The 20132-nt window shown below is 39.4% G+C and overlaps 2 protein-coding genes across 5 annotated transcripts in view; both read right to left on the bottom strand.

Annotated features, from left to right (window-relative positions):
• col12a1a (collagen, type XII, alpha 1a) overlaps positions 1–9628 on the bottom strand; it is a 57083-nt gene extending 47455 nt beyond the window's left edge. For all 4 annotated transcript variants that reach the window (XM_011490504.4, XM_011490502.4, XM_078941041.1 and 1 more), the window contains exons 1-12: positions 9444–9628; positions 8328–8433; positions 4574–4690; positions 4348–4491; positions 3561–3608; positions 2540–2803; positions 2251–2415; positions 1832–2005; positions 1452–1742; positions 756–1358; positions 368–646; positions 17–292 (exon numbers count right to left, since the gene is read on the bottom strand). In XM_011490504.4, the coding sequence (XP_011488806.1) occupies positions 17–292; positions 368–646; positions 756–1358; positions 1452–1742; positions 1832–2005; positions 2251–2415; positions 2540–2803; positions 3561–3608; positions 4348–4491; positions 4574–4690; positions 8328–8397 (2431 nt within the window). In that variant the 5' untranslated portion in view covers positions 8398–8433; positions 9444–9628. The remainder of the gene's footprint in view (positions 1–16; positions 293–367; positions 647–755; positions 1359–1451; positions 1743–1831; positions 2006–2250; positions 2416–2539; positions 2804–3560; positions 3609–4347; positions 4492–4573; positions 4691–8327; positions 8434–9443) is intronic.
• Positions 9629–11944: 2316 nt separating this feature from the next.
• On the bottom strand, positions 11945–18665 carry tmem30aa (transmembrane protein 30Aa). Its single transcript, XM_023951805.2, has 7 exons — positions 18039–18665; positions 17352–17471; positions 13983–14090; positions 13819–13906; positions 13591–13734; positions 13298–13507; positions 11945–12949 (listed from the first exon to the last, which is right to left on the bottom strand). Exons 1-7 carry the CDS (start codon positions 18285–18287, stop codon positions 12756–12758), a joined length of 1113 nt encoding a protein of 370 aa, XP_023807573.1. The 5' UTR covers positions 18288–18665; the 3' UTR covers positions 11945–12755.
• Positions 18666–20132: the final 1467 nt, after the last annotated feature.

Here is a 20132-nt window from a genome sequence, read left to right as displayed (position 1 = left end):
GGGAATTATCTCTAACCTTCCTTAGTGGTACCATCCACTTGTAACTCATCTCCAACGCCAGCGGCATATTCAGGAGAGACGGACACCCTGTAGGTGGTGATGGGGAATAGCTCTTGGAGAACTATGGTTGTTTCTGGTCCAAGGGTTTGAGCTTCGAGTATTTCTCCCATACCACTGAGTGGAACATACGACAATCGATACCTAATGACTGAACCTGGGGCGGCTTGCCATGATACCCTAAAACTATTAGTTGTCTCCTCTGTGACTCGGAGATTTTCCACTGTTCCTTGTTCTGGAACGATAATGATCAAATTAATTGCAATTCATTTTTTTTAATTGTTGTGAAATATTTGAATGAATCTTTTACCTTCCAGAGTCGTCTCTTGACCAGTCAGCGCAAAACTATCTCCCTTGTCGTACTCAGCATAGACGTTGACTTCATAAGTGGTGATCGGAGTGAGGTAAAGAAGAACTGTTGTGGTGGTTTGACCAGGTACTGCCAGGGATATGTAGTCTCCAGTGATGTCTTCAGCTTTGCGGTATCGTACCAGATAAGACATGACAGAAGCAGCAGGTGCAACCCAAGTCGCACGGAAGCTGCGCGATGTAATCTCAGAGAACTGCAAGTTACTGGGTGGAAGTAAATCTGAAGATGAGAAATGGTATAAAATCAAAGACCATCACACAGAGGATGGAAGATGGTGTAAAAAAAAGGGGGAATATCAAAATGATCATGGCCAATAAGTGGTACTTACTTTTCTTCTTGATCTTGAGCAGTTCCTGTTCAATCCTCAGACAGATGGACTGAGTTAGCTCTTTTGAAATCCTCTGAAAAGCATCAAAGTCCTCCACCTCATAGACATGAGTGTCTGCTGGTTCATTAGCAATGGCCTCCAGCTCTGATCTCACTGCATCTTTCACACCAACTGCAAAGATCTCCACATCAATATTTCTTAGCTTGGTTGCAGCAACCCTAAAGGAGTCAGAGGACTTTCCGTCTGTGATCAGGACCATGACACGAGGCACATTCTGCCTTGCTCCCCGAGTTGGTACAAAGATTTTTTCCCTGACATAGGTCATGGCTTTGCCAGTGTTTGTGGAACCGCCCCGATAAGGGAAGTTGCGCACAGCTTTAACGACAGCATTGATGTCATGGTGGGTGTTCAGGTAAAACTCTGTATGTGGGTCTCGACTGTACTGGACCAAGCTGATCTGGATTTTGTCGGGTCCAATGTCAAAGGATTTGACCAGGACCTCCAGGAATTCACGAACTTTGGCAAAGTTTTGTAATCCAATGCTATATGAGCCATCAACCAACAGCACCACATCAGCCTGCACATCCACATCCATAGAACACTCTTGAGAAAGAAAAGAAAAGAAAAGAAAAGGCAGATCACTCCATAACTGATCCACACTTGATAAAGAGCCAAAAATCCAATAAACCTGCATACCTGTTAACACCTTGACAGGTTGGGTCTTTGCCAAATCTGTGAGAGGTTCGCTTGGAGTTAGACCTTTGAGTGCAAACAAGCTGATATCATACTCGGTCTCTGGGGAAAGGTCACGGACATTAATAGATGTCTGTGTGGCTCCCATGTAGAGTTCCTGCCGTTTCATGCCAGGCACCAGGGGAATGAGGGTAAGCTTGTAGCCTGTGATGTCCCCTAAGGATGCATCCCACGTCAGTCTCATTGATTTTGATGCAATTTCTGTGACCTGGAGGTTAGAGGGGGCTTCCACCACTGAAAACAAAGCATAAAGAATTTGTTGGAATAATAACACGATAGGCTTTAATCAAACCACACAACCTCAAAACCGTGATGTGACTTACTTTCTTCTCCACTGACTAAAGAGGTGAGTTGGTCATCAACACCAGAGCAGACTTCTGTGATGATCCTTTTCTGCACTTCTTGGATCAGATCAAAGTTGGGCACATTGTACACATGTTTGGCATGAGGCGTGGAAGCAATTTCCCTGAGCTCATCCTCATCTGCTCCTTTGATACCTGAATGGAAGAATGTACAACACTGTCAAAACTTTAAGCATCGTTAATGCCAGTTTTACAGATGTGAAGAAGTACTACTCTTATAGGTGTGTTTTTTCTTTAAAAAAAAAAAAAGCTTACTAACTTTTAGGGTTTTTTTTTCTTAGGAACAGTCTTTTTTTATTATAAACCTCCAATGGAAAACCAAATATTTTCAAAGAACAGGCAGAGGTTCACACTGGACTGCACAGAACAAAACACCATACCTAGGACAAATATTTCCACTCCGATGTTCCTAAGTCTTCTTGCATGCTCCTCTACAGGGTCTTGGGATTTTCCATCAGTTATGATCATGGCCACCTTTGGAAAGGCTTTCCTTGATCCAGCTGCCTCAGTGAAGATGTTTTTTATTAGGTAATCTATGGCATCACCTAAAAAACGCACAATTTCAAATGTTAGAAGAAAAATCTTGAATTCCAAATGCCATATTTTTGACGCTTATACTTTGAAATATATATACCATTAATTTAGGTATACATCTAATTAGAAGTTTACCAGTCATGGTGTTTCCTCCTTTGTATGGTAGTGAGTTGATGGCTTGAAGGAGGTCTCCTCTTCTTGTGTAACGGTTCAGGGGGAATTCTGTGCGGGTATCTGTGCTGTACTGAACCACAGCCACTCGAGTCTTGTCCTCGCCGATATCGAAGGCTCCTGCTAGCGAGCCAATGAAACTCCGGATGTGTTTGAAGTTCTCTCTGCCTACACTCCATGAGCCGTCCACCAGAAATACCAAGTCTGCTATTGCACTGACAGAACATTCTGTAAAGTCAAGGTGGAGAAACACAGCAGTCAGTCAATCAAAAACAATTCAATTTTTTTTTTTACAAAGGGCATGTTGGTGGTTAACGTGTGGTGAAAGTGCTAAATCATGCGCATTTGCATCTCAAAGCAAATCAATTTCCAACCCAAACAGGAGCCAATAGTTGGCTTCAAATATGTTTTGGAATAACACTGGAGCAGAACTTTTAGAGACTAAGTGAAATCAAATTCTTGACAGTTAGTTGGATGGCTGAGAGACATATCCACACGTCAAAGGAAATAAAAGCTGGTGGCCAACAGTAGGCTGGTATAACTTTTCCAGCAGACAGGCAGCATGTGGTTTTACAGACTAAACACGCTAAAGAGGTTACACCAACGAAGATCACTTTTTTGCTTTAAATCTGCGATCTTTCAAATGACTTTTAAAGTACTGGCAGCGTTTATGAAAGACTCCTTGATTAAAGATAAATAAGACTTTAATTAAGTTTGGAAATGGGGTCAGCCACGGATCAACAAGAAAGGAAAGAAAAATCCTGCAGCAACTCCAAACTACCATCGACGTGGCACACGGAGTTTGCCAATAATGTAGCTAAATCTTTTTTTTTTCTTTTTCTTGCTTTTCTTCAAAAATATTCTTGGTTTAAAACACTTTTCTTGTTGATTTATTTGTTTCAAAAGCCAACCTGCTTCTCCTCCACTACACTGAAAGGTCTTGTCGTGTTGAAATGTTGGTTGAGAGTATAGAAAACCTACTCACTGAGTGCATCTGATGTTGGTCTTGGTCTGGTGGTGTTACTGGACTGGACTGCAAGACAGGAAAGAGTGAATTTAACACTTCACCAACTACATCAGCAGTATTCAAATGTTTTCTTTAAAAAAGGATAAAATAAAATTAATATTGCAGGACTGCAGGGTCAAAATCCATTGAGCTTAAACTCATATTGTCCAACCTCATCCACACTTCAGCAAATGAGTCTTGATTATAGGATTTATCATTGTCAAAGATTTCGTGACAATAGAGAAATGTGATCACACAAAGGTAAGATAATTATCACGTGCAAAGTAAATAAAGAAGTACTGATTTTTTATTGGAAAATAGTGGATTCTTAACCCCCTGATGCCTAACGATGCAAATATGTATCAAACTATTTCTGCTCCAAACTTATTTTAATTTAGCATCTACTTAAAAGCAAAAACATAAATTTTTGTTTTATTTTTTTGTGATAGTTTTAAATAAATTAAGGGGATCTATGGGTTTATAATGGTATTGTTTGGAAATTCCTTAAGAAATGATAAATGAAAAAATTACAATGCTGTTGACACTTTAAGTCTGAACTTTGAATCTGGATGCCTTTACCACTGACATCAAGCAAACATGGTCAAACAAAAGTTTTCATAAAGCAGTTGTACTTACATAAATGTTGGCTGTATGTTCTATATTTATTACAAAATGACCATTTGGTTCCTTCCGCAACTTTTGGTTTTCAAGTAGTTTTGATCCCAGACATTTTTAAACACTTTCCACATAAACTTGTTGTACTTACTAGTCAGTTGACCAAAAATGGAGATGCTCTCCTCTGAACCATAATAGGAGCTTATTGACACAGAATAGTCCACATCAGGAGTCAGATTAGTGATGGAGGTTGAGGTTGAGTATGCATCAAGGGTGAAATCTCTGCTTGGTTCATCTATGAAAAGCAAATTCTAAGATGATCGGAGAAAGCATTGGGTTTAAACTGTTTGCATTATCCATCCGTCTAAAACACTGACCTGCATCGGACGCAACTTGTATTCTGAAGCCCTCTATCCTTGATGAGGGCTTTAGCCACGACATTTCCACTGTGTTTTCATTTAGAATTTTAAATTTCAAGTCTGAGGGTGGCTCCACTGTAAATCAGAAATAAAACACAGTTAGTTCACATCCGAACGCTTGCAGATGTGTATTTAATTCTTTTTGAGTTCAAGTGAGGAATTTTACATTTAGTTCAAGTGAGCATTCACATAAAAGCCCAACGACAAACACTTCATGACTGAAGTGAACCAGATTCGTTGTTGGGTACAGACACACAAAACCGAAACCCGTTGGTAAGTGTGACACGAAGGGAGCACGTGACAACACTGGAAAATGTGAGAGGCCATTTTGGAGGAAAATGGCACTTGTTTGAGTTGCCCGGCCGAGGAGGCCGGCAACTCAAGCACCGGCATACATGTGCACAACTCCACACGGAGCAAACCATCCAGTACATGCGGAGTGCAGTGGTTACATGGCATGCCCCAACCACTTACCAAACTGCTTTGACTATGGAGCAGAGTTCAGCATTACCAAACGAAAGCACCTTTCTTTTCAAGATACCGATTATACAATGGAATCAAGGTTGCCATGTCATCATTTAAGTAACTCTTGACAGAACTGGACACTATATGTTATATACAAAGTATATAAACATATATCAAAGCCTGAACGTGTGTTGTTTATTTGGTTTAAAACATTTGGCACAAGTGGCACACATCCATTGCAAACCTCATAAAAAGAATACACAATTTGTCGCTGGAGACTCTTGTGTACTTTTTCACTGGCAGAGTGGTGCATGAGAAGGCACTGGAGCAAAAAGCTTCTTCAGAAAATCAAATGATCGATAACAGAGAGAGCGTGTACATGAAAATAAACATGAGGAAACCAAACACAGGGGGACCATGTGGCCACGTGCCCTCACATGGAGCCACTTTGATCACGGCGTCATGCATCATGTACATGACAAAGTTGTTTGACTCAACAACTTTGGTTGACGGGAGAGTAAGTAGTTTTCCATGTACAGTTTGGACTACACACACACAGATGACAAACTTATTTTAAAATGATATTGTGTCTTTTATTTTGTAGGTGTAAATCATAGGAAATGACTGCATAAACAGTTCCTATCAGCAATTTCCATGCATTAGAGATGTAAATGAAAGAGGTGAACAGCCTGAGCAAAGAACCCTCAGTATTCTGTGTCAGATGATAACTTGTGAGTCTGTTTCTGCAGGCAATATATAACTTTTCTGAAACTGTATTCTTGTTAATACATGCAGCCTAAAAAGAGTTATTACTGACAGGTAGCAGAAGAAATTAGTAAAATGATTGGCACAAACCATTTTGTAAGTCCATTCCTAAGTTATGCAATAGTAACACGATGAGAATAATGTGAGATCAAGTCAGAGATGCTAACAAGTTCCATTTAGTGAGTCAAAGACCAGTCTAAAGTGAGAAAAACTCTAATTCTAATTTTATTTCAGATTTTCTTTTATTTTAAAATTTGAATTTTAAGTTGAATATAACATATTTGGCATTTTAAAATCACCAGTGAAGTCCCAATAAGAGATTAACTGTCTGAAAATCTTATTCGATAATTTAATCAAAAAGAAATCTGAAAATCTATTCTCATGGTATTACTATTACACAATTTAGGAAGGGTCTTACAAAATGGTTAGTGCCAAGTTATGCAATAGTAACATGATAGGAATAATGCAAAATCAGGTCCCATTTAGAGAGTCAAAGTTAATTCTTAAGTCTCTGCTAACAGATCAAGCCTCAATGCTAATATGAGGGGAAAAAAATCATATTTTATTTATAAAAAAGTATTTTGAAGTTTTATTTTGAAAATATTATAATGGCATTCTAAAACCACCAGTTAAATCCCATTAAAAGGGATTATATGTTTAAAGAAACCAATTTAACAATGTAATCTGAAAAATAAAACTCAAAATGGATAATGGATAAACAGATAGCAAACATCCTCAGTCACGTTTTAAGTCAAGTCTCTGATCCCCCGACAGTTTAAGCATGCACTATCCATACATGTACAGAGCTTATCCAAATGGGTTCATGCAAAGTATTATTATGGGTGTTATGGAAGACAGGAATATCATTTTAAAATACACTATGAGGAGGAAGCCATAGTTTGGGACACACTGGGTGCACAGGCAGATGACAAACAGGAGCCCAGTCAATGTTCAAAAACTGGGATTGGAGGATCACCAACCTGGCATTTCAACACAAGGAGCCCCGATGGGCCGCGCTCCCCCTTCATTTCTTCACGACAACTCGAAAACCGGGGGGGTTCAGGAGTATGGGTTGACGTCGATGGGTAAAAGGGAAGGGGCTAAGGTGGCCTGAACGATTCCGGTGCGTTTAAACTGAGTCTTTAGTAGTATGAAATACAAGCCACGCCTTCATCTAGCCGTAACTGTAGGATTTAAAGATATCTGGATATCTAGCAGCATCTTGGACCACATGTACTTTTTTGGGTTTTTTTTCTGTTTTTGTCTCTAATGTTAATTCAAACCTTGTGGTTGCTCGTGTTATGTGCATGTCTGTCCCATCTCTTTTAATAAACAACACTAAAGGCTCCCAGGGAGCAGAGCCGGACTGCAGTTATGTTACATCAGTCTCCAACCAGGCAGCAATCCTGACCAGAGCCCCCGCCAGAAGGAGAGCCCAAGAAGAGGAGGAAAGAACAGTGGCTTTCTCCAAAGAGTCAGGACGGATGCCAAAGTAACTCCGCAACATGTGCTGACATTAAACACCACTGCATATTAACTTTCCATATGTCCTGCAACTCAGCGTTTTTTTGTGATTGCCCACAAAGAAAGCCCAAGAAAGGCTCTTTGTCTTGATGCTGTCTGAGGATTCGTTTTCTTCTCTCCTATTTCATCTGAAGATATGCAAGGGTTGACACCACTAACCGCTCAGGGGAATACAGAAAAGGAAAAGACAATCAGAATGTTCCTATACCATATTTCATCACATTTTTAAGGAGTCTGCAACCTAAAATTTCAGTGAATCCCCTATTTGTCAAAGTTTTTTCCTCCCAAAAATGTATCATGATTGTTTGAGCTTATGTTTGTTTGAAGGACTAATTAAGTACTTTAGTATCTATGACTTTGATTTATCAACTCATGATCATTTTCTCAAATTTTAATATAATTTTAAGATATTTTTCTCAAGTTTTTTTTAACTTTTTTACAAAATAGACACCATCAGTTAAATGTTTGGACACAAATATGTCCAAAGTTTTGACTGATGGTGTCTACCTAAAGAAATGGACATCATTTATAGATCCAGCATGTACAAGTCAGCTCTATCATCATCAATATGAGTTTTCCAGACTATTATAAAACTACCCTGTTCAAACAGAAGAATACCAGCGATCTACACTCTGGTGCATTTTGTCACTGATTTCTGATCTCAATCTGAAAACAATTTTAAAGTACATTTCTTAAAAGTCAAAATGAATATTAAAAACAGAATACTTTCAATGAAAGGACAAACGCTGCACAAAAAACACATGGTTAAACAAAATACACGCAATGTCAGAGTAGCTTTATTGAGTTTATCAAGACAATAATAGTTGAACATAGCTGCTAACTGCTGCAAACATCAAGAACCAGTAGAGAAACAGGGCTAGGAAGGAGAAAGGGGGTCTAAAGAGGCAGAAACAGGACAGATTGTGTGAGAGGAGCCAGACCAGGTGGTTTCATTTACCTTGGGCATCTATGGAGGCTAAGAAGCCTACCAGAAAGGCAGCCGTGGCTAGTGACAGCCTTATCTTCATGATTAGGCCTGAGGGGTCAGCAGCACATCAATCAGTCTGCAGGAGACAAAAGGAGGAGATGTGGTGGAGCTGCAGACGTTCAGACATCAGCCGAAACATCTTAGGGACAGATTTAGGGTTTGCTTCTTTTTTTCTCTCTCAAGGATGAACAAAACTTTAGAGCTGCAGCTTATTAAAGCCCCCCAACTTTCCATCCTGGGCTGTAACCTGACTGTTGCACAACATGTGCCACACCTTGCTGAATGCAGTTGACACCCATTCCCCGAGGTGGGTAATTAGCACTTAATACCAACTGTAGATATTTAGTAATGAGGAATAAAAACACTTTTTGAGATTTGATTGGCGTAGCAGTTAGTTCAAATTCACTTTGCAAAACAGCAAAGCTGTACTCTTCAGCCGGCAGAAATGAGCTGCCCTTTAAAAATGAGCAAAAATTGTCCAATTTGATTTGATTTGATTTGATTTGTTTTGATTTAAAAGCAACAAATGTTGTTCTGTGAGCTTTTTGCCGATCAGAATTACACACTTTGCCTGTGGAAAAGTTCCAAACTTGAAACTTCACATTTTTTCTGGAAGCATGTTTTTATTGAAGGTTATTCTGTTAAGAACCGATGTACAATTTCAAGCAAAACTTTTTTCAAGCACATAATAACAATTTCACTGCTTTTACATCAGGTTCTAATGTGAATTCAGCCAGCCTAAGTCTGATCACAGGCTGTGCCGCCCGCTGCAGAAGCTTCAGCAATGCAGCCAAAGAGACTAAGTGATCTTCATTCTCTGGACACAAAGCTCCCATCTAGTCTGTCAAATCTCTATCAAATTAAAGATAAAGTACAGTGCATGTGATTTTCTACCTGTTCCACCCTGTATTCACAAAAATATGAGTATTTCAATCCCTTTTTTTGTATATATTTAGGTACATTTAGAAAATTATTCACTAAAAATACCCTTCAAAATTAATATTTTGGGGGAATTCTCTTTTACATAAATAGCACAAAACAATGATTTTATAAATGAAATATATATATTTTAAAAAGTGCACTCACCAACTGAAGTCCCCCCAAAAGGATTGAATGGACTTTATTTGTGAGCAGTCTGCCTGAAGCCTCCCCCTCCTCTGGAAAGTGGGAGAAGTGTGTTGAATTGAAGCTGGACCCCTCTCACCTCTGTCGAGCTGCTGGAGGCTCCACCAGCAGATGTCCAAGAAGAAAAGGTTTCCTTCCAAGTGGGAAGAGCCTTTCCACTGCAGACTACTTAATGGGGGGTGTGGGGAGGCAGTTCCTAAGCTCTCAGTTTACCATCCATCATATGGGCTCTTTAGGAAAGCTCTTCTTTACAACTTGATAAATGCCCCTCAGTATGACTAATCCCAAGTTTGGGGAAACTTTTTTTTCTTTCCATGACTCCTTTCAGTTTGGGGGTTTAGAGCCTCTGTGACTTCACAGCATTTTTCTTTTTTACTTGAAAACTTATCCCTTTATTTCCAAAGAAAATGCTCATAAATAAAAAAGAGTCAATGATCATAAAAGAAAACTCTTATTATATATTTATTTTTAATTTTCTGTATCAATATTTTTGAATTTGAAACTTTGTGTCCAACAAAAGCAGTTGATGCTTTCACCCACTTCTACAGAGCATCCGATGGATGTTTGGCTCCCTCTAGTGGCCCAGAATAAAACTTCCAAGTATGACAGTTTTAAAAACCCTTGTGCTATCTTAGATGACCCCACCCTTACATTGACGTGTTCTCCCTACCATGATAAAGGTGGAAAGATTTCGTGTAATCCATGGACACCAGTGAGGATCACAAATCATTGAAGAAAAAAGGTTCAGCGCACTGTCTAGTGGGGTCTAAATGACCCAACTTCCAATTTTAAAGTGCCTAGGATAGCACAAGGGTTACGGCAGATACATTTGCTGATTTAAATGGAACTTTAAATGAGCATCAATCAACTGATACAATTTAAAGTTTAATTTTTTATTAATTTTTTTTTTTACCCTTAAAGTGGGGTTGGCATCAGCACAACTGTAAATTACTACGTTCCTTACAGCAGCAAGCTTTTTTTCCTGTGACTTTTTGTGCATTGCAGTGTAAAACAATTCATAAAAAACACCCTGTGAAGAGATCAAGCATGAGTTTTACTGTGTGTTCTGCACATCAAACAACCTTTAATAGTTCATTATGATAATTATAGTAATTGTCTGTCGTAACTCTGAGGTCAAATCATGGGGTCGTTGTGTTTTAACCCTGAAACACCAGACTGAGACATCTGACTCATCAAATCTCAGACAAGTGCAGACGTACCAGACACAGTGAGACTCATTGTGGCTGCAGAGCACAATGTCTCCTCTCAGATGAATAGAAATACCATCATCCTCCTTCATAGAAAAACATGAAAGATGATTATTGTTTATTTTTATTTTTAAATAACCATACATACCCATACCATGTTCCCACAAAACATGTCCTTCTGGTAATTATATTCTTAACCAGACTAACCAAATAAATTCAAAACTCGTGATTTTGATTTAGACAAAACTAATGGAGTGGTTTAAAAATTGACTAGTTTTATTGTTTTCAAAAATTAATGGCTCAACAATGATGTGGTTTTCAGAGATAAAATCTACATAAAACATCCATTCATCTTCCTCCACTTATCCAGCACCAGGTCGCGTTAGCAGCAATCTAACCCGAGATGCCCAGACTTCCCTCGCCCTGGCCACTTCCTCCACCTCCTCTGGGTCCTGGGTCTTCCCCGGGGCCTCCGCCCAGTGGGACATGCCCGGAACACCTCTCTAAGAGTCATATTCAGGACCTCGTTCTTCCGGTCATGACCCAGAGCTCATGACCATAGGTGAATATTGTAACGAAGATCAACCGGTAAATTTAGAGCTTTGCTCAGCTCTCTCTTTACCACAACAGACCGGTACAGCAACCACACAACCATGGACGCTGCTCCGACATGCCTGTCAATGAATCTCACACTTCCCTCACTCGTGAACAGGACCCCAAGATATTTAAACTCCTCCACCTGAGGCAGGGAAACTCCACCTACAGAGAGATGGCAAAGCACCTTTCTCCGGTCGAGAACCATGGCCTCATCAGATTTAGTGGTCAGTACCGCTACATCAAACATCTTCTTCAGTATTTTTATTTTATTGTTCAATTAATATTTTTAACCAAACTGAATCAAGTTTGCAGAAAAGTTCCTTTTTTTCTGTGCATCAGAGTAAACAGTGACACCTGCTGGACAAAGGATGAAACATGTATCATAATTTAAATTTCGTGTTTTGGGGGGAAGAGGAAGTACACGCACACACACACACACACACACGCGCATAGGGAGAACATGCAAACGCCATACAGGAAGGACCTAGCTGGGATTTGAACCAGGCCCTTCTACTGAGAGTTATAAGCATCACAACACTGTGCAGCTATAACAATAAAACCCAGTAAAGTCTCAACTGCCTTACAGTTGTACTCATAAATAATTCAGACTAAAATTATAGAATGTACTTTCAATACAGAAAATAAAATGACATCAGATCACTGTTAAGAGTTCTTTATTTGGACCCAAAAAAAAATTGCATGAAACAAAAGATTGAAACTTCTTTTTCAATTCTCACTACAGGAACAGACTGTAGTGACAGAGAAAAAAAATAGTGGGGAAAAACTTGCAACTGTGACACTTTCAAAGTGCAAATGTTAGTTCAACATAGACACTTTTACAATAACTTAACAAGCAAGCCACATTTTCAAATATTGAGATGTTTGCAGCCGTTTCTTTAACATCAAGGAGCTGAAGCTGAAACAATTTAGAAGAAAATTTTGGTGTAAAAAAACAAAAACAAAAAAAAAGGAAAAAAATAAAGTTTCATTCCTGTCTGAAAACAGGCAGCACGAAACAAAGACATGCTCAGTGACAAGACTAAGAATTAGAATTTAAAACTGCTCTTCATAAAGGGAAGCAGTTTGGGCTGAACAGTGAAGAGGACACGAGAAACACATCTGTAAGCAGAATCATTTCAACAACCATAACAGGATATTTACATTCCACAGCAGGGCCTTTCTGTTATCACTTCCATTATAGACAATGTACATCCTTCAAAGAAGCCATTCACTGCTAAAAAAAAAGGACATTTGGATTATGAGCAGATAAATAGAATAAAAACTGTAGACAGGATGTAACATTAAAGCAAACAGAAGTTTTGACGCACTAAAACTTGATGCTACACACCGATGACACAATGCACCCCCTCACCTTCACAATAGATCCAAGCTAGAAAACAAATCGGCAGTCCAGAACGGTCCCCTTTAAGGTCAGGCGGGCATGCAGGCGCGGCGACGCGGCGGCCGCTCAGTTTGGAATCTCCGCGCTGTTGGTGCGCGTGTCGTATTTGTGGTGGATGACGAGCAGGACCACGCCCAGGAAGAAGCAGATGGAGCCCACGGTGATGTAGGCGATGCCCAGGAAAGGGTTCTTGCCCCCCATCCAGGAAATGGTGCTCAAGATCATTCTTTTGCGCCCATCGAAGCTGAGCACGGGGTAATCTGATTACATGAAATTAAGGGGGGAAACATTTTTATACGCTGAAAGTCTCATTTTTAAATTAACCCTGAAAATAAGGCTTTTGTTTTTTTTAAATATCCCAATTTGAGTATGAAAAGCCTTTTCAAATCGCTAAAGCTTTTATTGGAATTACATTTGTGTTTATAAAATTAGGAATTTTTTAACAATTAAAAAAAAAGGAAAATCAATCCATAGATTTATGGAACCAATGTAGTATAAATATTTCAAGTTTTAATCATTTTACTTTGAAAAGTATTATAGAAATGGAAAAAGCATATATGTGTGTGTGTTAGTAATTTTTGTAAAGTTTATTTGTTTGCAAAGGATACTGTAGGTTATTTCCATGACGTATCTGCCGCTGGATAGAGTCGGGGTGGAGTTCGGCTTCTTCTGGATTATGCGGTAGAGCTTCCGAAAGGTGGGCAGCGCCGCCGTGCGCATCCACACGATGAAGTCCTCGTTTATGAAGCCGTTGTTTTCGGGATCTTCCGGGTCCAAGTCGTAAACCGCCTTCCTCCAGTTCACCGGCTTGGCCGTACCTAAAACATTCGGATCAGAAGAACCTCGTCTGTGAAATCGGAAGTCGTCACCAGAAAGGATGATGGGAGTTCGTCAAACACGCCTTGGAACGCCACGCTTAGATTGCTGCTTCCGCCGGGGTTCCTGAACTTGACGTGCTTGTCCGTCCACCACGCGATGCCCTTTTTGGTCACATTCACTCTTTGCTTGGTTCCGTTTTGATTGATGTGGAACAACTCCAGGGTGTCTGGGACGGAAAAGAAGCGTCACGTGCGATAAAGCGGCAAACGTTAGCCTGCGTCGGTGCAGGTGATCAAACAGCCAGACTCACCATTGAAAAGGCTGTTAGCTATGGCGCCGCATGGAGCGATGGGCAGGCCGTCACTGGTGCGGTACGGCTCACATTCCTTGCTGGGTTGCTTCATAAAAGCAGAAACGTTTGGCTGATGAACATGCGTGTGCTGGGTTGGACATCGTATAAAGAAAAGACAATACCTTCAAGTTGGACTCGACGCCGTTGAGTTGGCTGTCATCTCTGGATTTCACATAGCGCCGGTGGTTCTGGTAGAAGTTGGATAGACCGTAGTACATGTAGACATTGCTCTATGAAATTTAAAAAAGAAAAAGAAAAAATAATCAACTTTTAGAGCTTTTAACCCTCAAAATGTGAGCCTTTCATATCCCTTGTGCTATCCTAGGCACTTTAACATTGGGAGTTGGGTCATCTAGACCCACTAGACAGTGCGCTGAACCTTTTTTCTTCAATGATTTGTGATCTTTACTGGTGTCCATGGATTACATGAAATCTTTCCACCTTTATCCACCTTTGTCATGATAGGAAGAACATGTCAAAGTAAGATAACAAAAGGGTTAAGACACCCACCATCAACAATCTAAATTAGGGCTTTGCAACCTGAGGCTCTGGAACCACATGCAGCTCTTATTAAAAATGCTAATGATTTGAATAAATACGTTTGTAGTTTTGGTTTTTATTTAATCAAGTTTGGTCATTTGACATTTTTAACATGTCACTGATATCAAAGATGGTAAAATCTCAATCTTGCAACTTGAATAAGATTAAAAAAATATTTTTTTTATTTTACACTAATATTGTCGTGTTTTTAATTATTAGTAAAATGAGAAAAAGTACGACGGCACACCGAAGTCGCATTGATAGAAATGACCGGGCTTTCTTGCATTTTTTTTCGAGGCAATCTGCTGCAGCTTTTACTTTGAAAGGAACTTGTACATGCTGCTGTCAAAAGTAAAAGTTAAAATGGATGTAAACAGAAAGAAATAGAGTAAGACTGTTCTACAGCCAGTTGGCTCGTCTCTGTTCCTGCTCCTGTCCGGGGACCTCATCTCCGGCTCGTCTCGCGCCCACAGTTCCTTCTGGATGAAACCCATCTGCTACACCGTTCAAGCATGTAGTTGTAGAGTTAGAGAAGCTAATTCTTCTCTAAGAGTTCTGGTACATCGCCTGTCCGTCCTGGGAGAGTATCCCTCCTTCATGTGGACATCCCTGAGGGTTCTTTGTTTTTTTCCGGAATCTGTTTCTTTGGAGTGTTTAGTTTAGTAATAAGCTAAAATATTTTATGACTGATCTTATGTTTTGTGTAAATAGTAAAGCCCGTTGAGACAACAGTGTTGTAATATTGGGCAATACAAATGAAACTGCATTGAATTGAATAGTTCAACTCAGTTGTAAATATTAATAAGCTACATGTTATTATACATGTTAAACGAATGGCTTCATGAAAACACACAAACAAAAATGAAGGTATTTTTCTGAATAGTAGTGAAACTTTGCGGCTCTATGGGTTTTAGTCTGTAAAATACTGGTCCAAACAGGCTTGGGCGATGTCCCTTAAATTGGCAGTTGACGATGTTTGCAGTAAACCATCAGAGTTTTTTTTTGGTTCAAAGCAGAAATGTCGCTCAGTCCTTAGAAACCGTTCAAACAATCACGTGGATTTGGGTTTCCAGTCGTGTCCCGACAAAATAAAGGCTGATGTTATGCCCACATATTTACGTTCAGCCAGGATGCAAATTAAAGCGTTTCCCGCATGGATTTTCTGTTCATTAAACAAAGCTAATGTTGTTAGCATGTGTTAGCCTCTCCTAACCCTGGCTTCTTCCAGCTCCGTTCTTCAACAGATAAAGCACTGACCACACGGATTTCAATTAAAATGAGCGAACAGGGGCTTCATAATAACCGTAATATTAATGAAAGCATGTTTAGAAGATCATCTAGTACATTACGGAGCTGCCAGATATCTATGTATGTAGCCTCTCAGCGGAACTCATTTCCTTTTCCAGCATTTCAAACACTACTGCACATGTGCGAAGGATTTATTCTGACCTAAAGTGTGACCATTAATGTTTGTTATAATCAGAAAGGTTATTCTGGGCCCACGTACACGGTTGAAGTCTAATCCGACCATTGATCCGATCAAGATATTTTGCACATGTAACCGCGGCTTTTGCCGTCGACTTGCAGCGTGGCGGAGGCGTGGCATCATGGTGTCTCTCCATCGTGATGTCAGTCAGCCATCACGATGGTATCGTGTCCAAAGGGCTCTTTTAGCGATAAAGTTCACAAAGATTTGAATAAAGAAATACTCCAAAATGCAATTTTGAACTTAATTTTCTTAATACCTGTCCTCCAAATACATGTTAAAGATGAAAACAACTTTCAGAGTGAATCTTTACAGACTTTCCACAGCCACGTAAACTATCCTATAAAGTACAACAGCAGGGCCCGCTGGAGACCGCACTGCCTGAAAGTACAGCACTCAGAAAAGAGGAGAGAATCTGTCGATGGCCTTTTGGCACTCCACCGCTCTCCTGTCCGCTGCAGAGCATGCTCCGCTAAGAGGCATCAGCTCTGCTCAGGCAGCCATTAAAAGGCCACAAAGAATCCCAACCACTTCAATAACTGGCAGACGGTACAGAAATAAAGACAATTAGATGATCAAAGCACAGGATTTTTTTTAGCTTTATGTTTAGAAAGGAAACAGCTGACTCATTTTAATTCATCTTAATTACAACACCGCACAGATTTGACTTGGAATATGTACACTTTTGTGCCCCCCCCCCCACTCCCAATAACTGTTTACTGCACTGAAATATAGATAAAAATATAGATAAATATAAATAAAATATAGATAAATATAGATCTTGTTGAGTAGAAATGTCTTTTGTAAAACTAGAAGAAGAAAAAAGTCAATCACTTCCTTAGCTGTCAGATTTTTTTTGTTCCACTTGTTTTGCAAAAGCAAATAGATGCAAAAAATGCTGACATGCAAATACATGACAACTCTGCAGGAGTTGTGTCAATGAGCTGCTGTTTAAAAACAGGAAGAAGATGTCTTGAAAAGTTAAAAAAAAGGAGCATTTTGATCATTAAAAATATATATTTCATTTTATTAACTATTATTATAATAAATTATTTTAGCAAAAAGTTATAGAAAAAGGTCTTCCACACACTTTTTTTCCTGATTCACCGCAGACAGCGGTCAATGCTAAGCTAATTTCAAATGATTTGGGCTTTTATTTTCACAGCAAAAAAAAAAAAAAAAAAAGAATGGTTTCCAAAGTGTATTTATTTGAGTGCATCTTCCTGGCAGGTGTAAAAAAAAATCAAACAGCTTTAAAGCTTTTTTTGAAAGATCAATAGAGATTTGCTAAAAACCCAGAATGCATAATTTATAAGAACATCATTCAACGACAACCTTCTAGTTTGGACCTTAAATAGATCCAAATGGGTACTTTGTGTCTGGGACACACGGTGATACGGCTGAAGACATGAATAATTCATTTGATGAATAAAGCTCATTTAGTAACAAAATAACCAGAACTAACCTCAAAGGGTTGGTCCAAAGTGAAGTTCACAGAACAGACGCATGATGTTGTGCTGTTCCAGCTGAAGTTCTTAGCACATATGTAACATGGACTATCAATCTCGACACCAGTGTAGTCAATCTAAACAAAAACAAGAGAACAATCTTTAATGACAAGACAAGAGAACAAAATTGTGCTGGAACTTTTAATAGACTTCTTATCAAGCACATAGCATGTTTCAGTCATGACTGTCAAGAATCCATTGGGACACAATGTGATTGATGTAATCAAAACATATTACATTTTACACACATTATAATATATATATATATATATATATATATATATATATATATATAGACACCTACGTGTCAATTAACCTCCTTTTTTCAACAGTCTATAAGCCTTTTATACCACTGCATACTTGAACACTTCCACATTACTGGATACAAAGTTACCCACAATGCATTGCAAAATATCAAGACAGCAGAAGCTCACCAAAATAATTTATGTTTATGACCCCAAATTGTTCAAATAATGTGAATGTGAGGTTTTTTTTTTACTTTAAAAACAAATGTGACAACATTTAATTAATGCGACACAATTAGCTGCTCTTCTTTGAAAGTGTTGACAGCTGAAGTACTGGTTGCATTTGGAATGATTGACATGTAGATCTTTTAACGATCCAACTCGACTAGGAAACGGTACCTCGAACTCTTTGATGTTGTTTGAAGTCACAAACAGCCCGATGCCGATGGGGATGAAGATGAGGCCGATGACGAAGAACGCCGGCAGTACGGTGCCCGCCGTCAGAATCGGCTGCCAAGCGGGTAGCCTTTGCTGTTTGAATGCTGTATTGTCCGGTTTTTTGCTTTTGATTGCTCCTGGTCCACCGTGACTCGAAGAGCCAGAGTGGTGGCCGTCCTCTTCCTTAGCGTTGTAGCTTGACGCCATCATGGTTCGCTAACCGCTTCGAGCAAAACAATCCCGACACTTGGCAGCTGGGAGCTAGGCGGGGATCTCGGACGCGAAGAAAAAAGTGGAACAAGAACCTAAGAAGTCTTCCGGTAACTGAACTTATCCCCCCGTCTAGTCAAAGTGCCGACTCATATTTGTATCGATCTGACAACTTTCGTTAATCCTGGCTGGGAAGAAACCGGAAGCTGCTGGCCCAATAGAACGGCGCTACGTGGCAGTGACGTCACCGGAGAATGTTTGGTGTAGCCGAGAGGAGCACTCTAGAGCAGGGGTGTCAAACTCAATGAGTTATAACGCTAGAGGAGACACGCCCGCTTGGGAAGCCTGGCCGACGGTGGTGGAGCGCGACGCCATCTTGGTGAGGTCGACGGCGCCCACATTCTATAGCCTTTGGTGGCATCTAAGTAGCTTATATATAATTTATATATATATTTATGTTTATATATATTTATACATTTATATAAATATATAATATATATGTATATCATTTATATACATACATAAAATAATTTGTTGTTGTTAAATAAGAGAAACAGGCAGCATTAAAAGCTCAAACTTTAATGAAAAATGCACAGTAGCAGGACTTCTTACAAAAAACAATTACAAAGAATTTTTAAAAATAATTTTAAAGCATGTACTAGAAGTTTTAGACCTCTTTGACATGTAATTTTCAATTCTTTAGAAAAGCCCAACAATAAGTCAATAATAATAATAAATAATAACAGTATATTCATAATAAGTCAATAATTATAATAATAATAATAATAAATCAATTATAAATAATAATAAATTAATCCTGCATGGTTTCTTTTTCATTCTGAAACATTCCTGGGAAACAGCAGCTGGTCTTGGAGGATTGGTGACCTCTTTTGCTTCAGGCTGTAGGTGGACCTCCACTGCTGGTGGCTCTTCAGGGTTGGTGGTGTGAGTGTCAGCAGTGGGCTGCACCCTCCCCATCGTGAAGAATGGATGTTGTAGTGCTTCACTTGGAGAGATGCGTTTGCTTGGATCCACCATTAGCATCCGCTTGAGCAGGTCCACTAACTGTTCCACTTCTTTGATTTTTGTTTTGTCCAAACAGCTGTGGATGAGTTGGTCACAGGACAAGAACTGAATGTCGTCTTCGACCAGTCTCCCTTTTTTCCTGCTTTGCTGTTGGGGTGTGTCCAGCTTCCAGACATCCTGAGAGTTTTCTTTGGTCTTGGTAAAAAACCTTGTGGTGTAAAACCCTTGGTTTAGAACTTTTTCCTCGGGCATGCCTTGCATCTTCACCATGGCTCGGATGATGTTATAATCGGTGTCCCATCCATAAATAAAGGTCCCCGTGTACAGCACAAAGAGAATGTAGCCAACTGTCCACAAATCTACATGTTGGTCTAAGGGCAGACCCAGGATGACTTCAGTTGCCCTGTAGCAAATGTTCTGTATCGTAGCTCCACTACGCATATGTCTAATTTTCTCTGCCAAACCAAAATCTATGAGTTTGACCCTGAAAGGGTCTGAAACTTGATCCACCAGCATGATGTTCAATCAATCAATCAATCAATCAATCAATCAATCTTTATTTATATAGCACTTTAACATCTGCCAGACATCCAAAGTGCTGCACAAGTATAAATACACTAAAACCAAAGGTAAAATTCAAAGAAGCAAAGTAAAACGATAGCAATAAAATCATCAATAAATGAAAACACTAAAAAAAAAAGCTGCCTAATTATCATTCTCCCTGGTGTTAAAAGCTAATGTAAAAAGATGAGTTTTTGGCAGAGATTTAAATTCATTTAAGGATCAGGCAGATCTCACTGACAGGGGAAGACGATTCCA

Source organism: Oryzias latipes, chromosome 22 (assembly GCF_053564925.1).
Source record: "Oryzias latipes strain Hd-rR chromosome 22, Olatipes_Hd-rR_3.1".
NCBI classification, from domain to species: Eukaryota; Metazoa; Chordata; class Actinopteri; order Beloniformes; family Adrianichthyidae; genus Oryzias; species Oryzias latipes.
This window is presented reverse-complemented; position numbering and strand designations above follow the sequence as displayed.